Raw genomic sequence first — 7,714 nt, forward strand, 5'->3', positions numbered from 1 at the left:
CCCCCCCCCCCCCCCCCGGTAATTTCTTAGCCCTGGCCAGCATTACGCTTCGGTACTTTAGCTCCTGGTGGGTTGTCCCACATACTGTTAGTAGTTTGTTTTTCACCGATCCCAGAACAAAGGATTATATCCTGCAATATTGCGACGCACCCGGGGCGCCTTACAAGCTTATGAGTCATTTGATCATCCATGTGTTTACTGTTTGTCATGAACGAGGCTTTTCTCCACGTATCAGGATCTGATTTGGGGCAACACAAAGAGCTGAGGTGCAATTATTCAGCAAACGACTCCAAACAGAACAGAAGTTGTAGGTTAATGCAGAATGTGATGTATGCAACGCTGCTCCTCCTGTGGCTCCCTGCAGATCCTCGGATCTCCAAAGAGTTGTTACACTTTCACCATAATGAAAATACTTACTATAAATATAGCCTCCACAATTCAAATCCAAAAAGGGATTTTAAATTGTTTTCTTGCTCTTTATTACACCAATGAACACGTAAATGTTACTTCTGTTTTTTTCCCTAAATGTCTTTTTTGACGGGTATGTTGATATGCATTATTTGCAATTTATGTAACAATTCTTCTGTATTTACAATTTTTAATACCGCAATGTGTATGGTGTGCTGTGGAAAAAAGATGTCTTCACCAAACTACTGGTTCCTGCAATCAGTACGTGGAAGAATTGTTTGCAAAGCAAATAAAACATGATGATAAATTATGGGGGGACATTAATCAAGGTGATTTGTTTTGTTTATATGGCGCGTTAATGATAATCCTTGTTGTCTGTTTTCTGCTCATGTGAAGACATCTGTGCTCTAGCTTCAACATTCCAGTATACATGGTACGATGGGGCTGTTTACAGATCATCCTCTTAGTCCAGACAGGATGGGGTGTTATTTCTAGAAATCTGTTTTTGACCACAGCTGGACATGTACCCCTTAATCCTGACGGAATAACAACTGCTGATGTCAACTTTTGCTCCGGTAGAGGCTTGTAGAATCTACTCTTCCCCCCCACCCCACCCCTGCATTTGGAGAATATAAGCAGCTTAGTTAGAAAAACACTTGCCCAAAATATTCCATAGTGAACAAACAGGCAGTCGGTCTCTTCTCCCCAGAAGGAAAACAAACTATTTCAGTGGGTCTTGACTAGTGGTGAAAATAACTTATCGTTACCCTGATATTGTCAATGGAATAGTTATGTTCCAGATTTCAGGACAATTCCCATGTCATCTCAACTTTAAAATAAATAAATAAAGTATACTTAGGGTTTTCCTAAAGGAACTTTACACAACTTTACATTTAAGAAGTATTGAGTCTTTTTGATGAAGTAAAAGTAGCTAAACGAGAGTAAAAATGTACTCTATTATGAGTAAAAAGATCCTGCAATGGTCAGCAAAATGTACTTTTAATAGGATAAGTACTTTGAAAAGTAAATGCCGCATTCAAAACAAGCCTCATTGGATTCTCATTACTTGTTATTGCAGATGCATTAACAGTTAAGCAGCATTTTACTGTTGCAAAGCTGGAGCTCATTTAGTAAACTGTAGGCTAGTTTGATCTAATACACTCACTCATTTTATAAACTGATCCCATTTTAATAGTAAATTTGATCTGAAAATTAGAGTAACTACAGCTGTCACAAATGTAGTGGGGTAATAATATTTTCCTCCGATGTGGAAAAAACACAAGTACCTCAAAATTGCATTCTGGTACAGTAATTGAGTATACGTATCAACATTCCAGGAATTTGATAAAATGACTAATATTTTTCTTATTCATAAAAAAAAAAAAATTCAACAGTTAACTTTTGACAAGGATTTTATTGTAAATGTTTACAGTTTTCAAATTTAAAGTAAAACAATGACAACTTAAGCCAAATATTCTTCAATAAATACATAATGAGGATATTTTTGGCATGACAACTTATCTGATGTAAGAAGAAAGTTGGAGGGTTAATGCATAATACTGCTTCACCATGTTGGACTAACTGCCTGTAGTTTATTTACACAGCACCATCTAGTGGAAACCATTGAAATGTGTTTTAAAACCTCGCTGTATACACGACAGAGTTTCAGTTCAAACAACGTCCCAGGCATTATTAAGACAGCAACGACTGCCCATGTCCCTGCATTGCAGAAACCTTCACATTCTATTCACAACTCGACAAACCAAGTGACATAAAGGCTTCTGGAAGTGTTCTGTCAGGGCAGAAGAGAAGAGCACGAGTGAGTTCAAAAGTCTATAGAAGACAGAATGAAAGGTAGAAAGAAAAACAAAAGAGGAAAGAGTGACTAGGGAGTTGGCCGTGAAAAGAGCAACGGGAACAAAAAGTGCACGGGTGATGTGGAGAGCTGGAGGATGAGTGTCATGGGGTTGAGCATCACAGGCTCTGGCAGCACTGGAGTTTGTTGCCCCTCTGCCCGTCAGTGGTCGGGGGGACACTTATGTCCACTACATTGTTGCCCGGAGACTCGTCGTGGGCAGATCTGTCTGCTATCTGCTTCTGTGAAACGATGCGGTAGATTTCTGCGGAGGGGAATTCAAGAAATAAAAACACAGCAATTTTCTTGATTTGGTCAAAGCTTCTTACAAATGGTCTAATCTCTCAGTATATATGTACTTGTGGTACTGGTGTTGATGCCCGTGTTATTTTATGTTTCTGGTGCTTCCACACGACTACAAACTATCCATGCTGTTTGGACTGAGATCCGGTTTCTGAATGTCCTCTGCCTTCAGTCTCAGGGTGAGCTGTTCAACATCTGCACGGCTTTCTACATCACTAGCCGAGACGAGGTGGCTAAGCGTAGCACATGCTAGCTTGTTCTCAACGGCAAAACACTGCTACAACACACACTAGTTTATCATAATCTCCAAAAGAACTACTTCCTGTCCCTGTTCTGCAGATATTCCACAAGTGGCCCTTGTCTAGAAGAAGTCTCCCAGCTAAGTTTCCCTGCCTTGGACTGACCAAAGTTGGAGAAAGAGTTATCTAGCTGATGGGATATTACCTAGCTTCTGAGCATGTGCGACTCCCAACAAAGATAGAATAGAAGTGAGATGTCTCACTCTGTAGCTACAACAGAAACCTAAACACACAGGGTGAAAACAGGATGTGCAGCAATGTGCAGAACAACAAAAACATGGTGTTTAAAAAAAAAATGTAATCTGGTACAACCTCAAAATACAATTGAACCTGAAAATGAGCATAATATGGGCACTGTAAGCTAATGTGTAAAAAGTACACAAAATATTTTTGTGAGGTGCTGATACTTAAATAATGGTACAGTGAGTCAGCATCATACTCTGTTTCTAAGGGAGGAAAGAGAATATTTTGAATGAATGATAATGTTTCTGCGTGACCACTGGATGTGTTAATAGGCAATTGATTAGAAAGGTGTGTCCTGACTTAAAAGGCGACAATATAAAAGAGAAATTACTTGTGTAAAAATCTACTTAACAAAACTTACAAATCTGGCCCGTTAAAATGTAGACAATACCGTTTTTTTTTTATAAATCTTAAGGAAATATTTATTTGAGCTCTCACCTAATGCATAACGGATGGAACAATATACATTTATAGCTACTAAATGAAAGAATACTTGGAATATAAATACTAAAGTGAAAGCAAACTTTTTGAAAATACTCAAGTATAATTAAGTACTTACAAAAATACTACTTTGTTACAAAAATGACAGTTAATTGGTTACTTCCACCCCTGTCTGTTACTCAGTCACCACCATCAAGTAAACCGCAGGCAGGCTTCAGATAACCCGATGAAGCTGAACCTCTTGTTCATCTGTTACGAGAACAATACCAATCTTCTCTCATTGTACCAAACCCTGTAGTACCTAATGATGTTATACTGCAAACAATAGATGTGCAAAATTAAGCTCTTCAGAGTACATCACATGAGATTACGTCTTGCTCTTCCTACCTGTTAAAATGTTCTTGAATGCTTCTTCTACATTTGTGGAGTCCAACGCTGATGTCTCAATAAATGAGATACTGTTCTTTTCTAATGTGGGAAGAGAAGAAACATGTACAAAGTCAAGTATTTTACAGATTTTCTGGCTTGGCTTGCTTCATAACCACCGTGCTTGGTGATTTACCTGCGAAGGCTCGAGCCTCATCAGTGGGCACCGCCCTGAGGTGGCGCAGGTCGCTCTTGTTTCCGACCTGCATGATGACGATGTTGTTGTCGGCGTGGTCCCTCAGCTCCTTCAGCCAGCGCTCAACGTTTTCGTATGTCAGGTGCTTGGCGATGTCGTAAACCAGGAGAGCTCCAACTGCACCCCGGTAATACCTGGTGACAGCACAAACCAGATGAATGCAATAACTATACCATCTTTATTCAAGGTAGGAGCGCACACGATATCAACTTATTATCGTTTTTGCAACATCACGTTGTTGTCCCTATTGGAAGTTTTTCCTCGCCACCGTCGCACTAAATGATTGCTCTGGAGGAAACTACTAGAACTGTTGGGTCCTTGTAAATTCTGGAGTGTGGTCTAGACCTCCTCTATCTGTAAAGTGTCTTGAGATAACTCTTGTTATGAATTGATACTATAAATAAAATGGAATTGACTTGAATTGTCCCAAAGAGTGTGCGGTATTGTATTTATATTGTGGAGAGATGCGCTGTATATTATGATCAATTTAGAGTCCGCATTCGTCACTGGCCAGTTGCCCTGTCACACGGGCACACTGGGACAGCGTGAGTAAAGAGGGTGAGAGAGAAAGCGAAAGACGCAGGAAGCGAAAGGACAGGAAGAGAGAGTGCAAACTGCAAAGCGAGTGTGTGGAGCGAAAGGAAAGAAGAGACAGAAAAGTAAAAACATAAGTGTGTCTTAGGGAGACAATGAAATTATGGAGATTGAAGAGGAAACGTTAGTAGCCAAAATATAATGCCTCCGTGGAAATACTTTGGCTTTAAGCCAGCGGATGTTGCTGAAGTTAATGCAATATGCAAAACATGTTGATACAGCACGTAAGAGGCAATACAATCAACATTTTCTTACCTTAAAAAAACACCAGAAGACGGTGTGCATAGTAATATCCCGAGAAATAAATCTTTATTTATTCATTCAGGTTCTAACGTCAGTTTAAATAAACCCTTGAGTTGTACGATAACCTATTTGGATATTCTATTCATCTATTTTGATGTTTTATCCCATAACTTTATGTTGGTATATATGTTTACGAATATCAAAATGAATATTGATATTGCAATATTAAAGCTCAATATTGCAATATCACATTTTGTCAGTATCGTGCAACTCGCTTATGCTAGTTTACACACGGAGGAAGTACTCACGCTGAGGTGATTGCTCTGTAGCGTTCCTGTCCAGCAGTGTCCCAAATTTGAGCCTTTATCGTCTTGCCGTCCACCTGGATACTGCGGGTGGCGAACTCCACCCCGATGGTGCTCTTGCTCTCCAGGTTGAACTCATTCCTTGTGAAGCGGGACAGCAGGTTACTCTTCCCCACGCCAGAGTCTCCGATTAGTACGACTAGAAACAAAACAACATTTTTTAAAACCAGTTATCAGGGTAATGTTTTAATCTTTATCTCTTAACGCCAATGCAAATGGTCATAAATGTGACACATTTAGCCAAATAGATTTTTTTATACTGCAGATTTACAGACATTGATGCTGACAGTTACACAAAATGTACTAAAGAACTATCATTAAAAGTTTGCACTATAGTCAGGTTATCATTCGGCCATGGCTATTTCCAGGCAGAGTGAAAGTGCTGACTTGTTTTGCTGCTTTCCTTTTCATACTGAGAAAAACCTTATCAGACGGAGTCATGCAGGAAGAAGCTGACAAAAGCCTGCTCTTTGGGAAATCTGACTCGACATTTTTTCAAGGCCTCTGCTCCTGCGTATTTGTAACGAGTCATCAGTACACAATATGTAATCAGTTTTCCAGCTGTCACGCTGGTGGCCTGGGCCTCATACCAAACAGTAGATCCACGTGATAAAGTCTGTGTTTCTGTTCCCTCTCCACTAAACTCTTTTAAATCCCTGCATCTAAACTTCAGTCAATGATTCTGCATACAATTACACTTGTAACCCTCTTCCTGCCTTCCCTGTTTACTACAGCACTTTTTGTTACTAAAGCTTGCCTGAAAATCAGTCTTGGAGCAGATGGTTACTGTAATTACCTCTGCAAGCTGAAAGTGACAGTTAGGTTCTCATCTTTTGAGAGCCAACACAGTATGTAAAGTATACAGTAGTCCAGTATAACTTAGCCATCATGTGATGTATGTTGTGGAGAAATTGCTTCGACATAACACAATAATAAGCTGTTTCTTATTCAGAAGAATGCCACTTCGTCAGCAACATGTTATCAGGAAACTCAACTTCAAGGTGTAAAAGAACCATTGTGACGTGACTCAGTACTCCAATCAGGCCAAATCTACAATTGTTTGGTATATGCCCTTTGCCATCAAACGCAAAATGGTGGTTGGGAAAGTAATACATAACGATACCTGAGCAGCACCAGAAAAACAAAGCCAAACAAGAGTGTCCTCTTCCTTCCTCCTATTAGAAGGAGCGAGTTTCCTCCTCAGGAGACAGGTTTAGACCACTGAATAGTCCGCCACAAAGGGAACTCTTGTTTCCATTTCTAATTAATATATCGGGTTTCAGACCGCCTGAAGGAAATACGCCACTGTTGGTGCTTTTAGTAAGGGACAACTTATCCTAAATTACAATAAACTAGATCTGAATGACGTTATTGCAAAAGTAATAGCACCATCCGTTTGACTAGCTAGCTACTAGCTTGCAGGGCTAACGTTAACTCACCAAACGCCCTACTTTCTTTAAGATATATTCAGCAAAACAGGTGATTTGTGACAAACCTTGACATTAATATTCGGTAACACACCTTACGAAAAAGTGAACGTTAAGTTGATTTGGAATGACGAGTCCGAAAAAACGTTATTAGCTAGCAACAGTAAGCTGCCATCACCAGCTGAAATTAAAACTGACCACTGACGTTTAGCACAATTAGCATCCATGCTAACGTCAGCTCGGCCAGTTTCCTTGCTAAATGACATCAAACAAGGTTATCTATAAACAGTTTTTGTTCCGCTTACCTTTGAATAAGAAATCATACTCGTCGTCTCTGTTCCCCATTGTTTGATACGATCCCCTTTTAAATATTACGGTGATGACAGAAAATATGTTCCCTGCCCAAACCAGGGTGCTGTGCCAAGATGACAGAAGATAATACCTAGACAGTACAAGAAGTACGCACATTGCGTAGGAAGACCAGAGTCGCTGGGAGGGAGAGTTGCGTTAGTGACGTACCGGTACGTTACGGAATGCCATTTTATTCAATATTAAATAAATAAATCTGTCTGTGAATTAGCTAGCTACATCCTAAAATAAATAAATATGGTAAAAATACATAAATAAAAGATAAATACAAATATAAAAATGTAAATGAGTTAATATAGTTAAATAGCCTAAATATTAACGATTATTTTATTTTAGCAGACTTGTTGTCTGCGCCAGGAATGAATTTAAAGGTGTAAAAGGACAAAGAAACACAGCACTAAACACACACTGTACAGCAATCTGGGCCGAAAGACAGACAAACAAAACAAAATATATATTGATATAATTATGTACAGTGTATATACTGTATACTGTGTGTGTGTATATATATATATATATATATATATATATATATATATATATAT

General features: G+C 39.1%; 1 protein-coding gene across 1 annotated transcript; it reads right to left on the bottom strand.

Moving 5' to 3' along the window:
• Positions 1-1,802: 1,802 nt before the first annotated feature.
• On the bottom strand, positions 1,803-7,326 carry LOC117949899 (ras-related protein Rab-11B-like). The gene is made up of 5 exons (XM_034880480.1): positions 7,106-7,326; positions 5,317-5,512; positions 4,112-4,305; positions 3,937-4,017; positions 1,803-2,528 (listed from the first exon to the last, which is right to left on the bottom strand). The coding sequence occupies exons 1-5, from the start codon at positions 7,266-7,268 to the stop codon at positions 2,383-2,385; spliced, it is 780 nt and encodes a 259-aa protein (XP_034736371.1). The 5' UTR covers positions 7,269-7,326; the 3' UTR covers positions 1,803-2,382.
• Positions 7,327-7,714: the final 388 nt, after the last annotated feature.

This window comes from Etheostoma cragini, chromosome 9 (assembly GCF_013103735.1).
Source record: "Etheostoma cragini isolate CJK2018 chromosome 9, CSU_Ecrag_1.0, whole genome shotgun sequence".
Taxonomy (NCBI): Eukaryota; Metazoa; Chordata; class Actinopteri; order Perciformes; family Percidae; genus Etheostoma; species Etheostoma cragini.

Excerpts from the sequence above, each read along its gene's own strand:
- LOC117949899 (XM_034880480.1), bottom strand. The coding sequence starts at position 7,268 with ATGTGCGTACTTCTTGTACTGTCTAGGTATTATCTTCTGTCATCTTGG. Across the intron at positions 4,306-5,316 it reads TACAGAGCAATCACCTCAGC|GTATTACCGGGGTGCAGTTG; the intron begins GTGAGTACTTCC and ends TGCTGTCACCAG. Across the intron at positions 4,018-4,111 it reads TGAGGCTCGAGCCTTCGCAG|AAAAGAACAGTATCTCATTT; the intron begins GTAAATCACCAA and ends TTCCCACATTAG.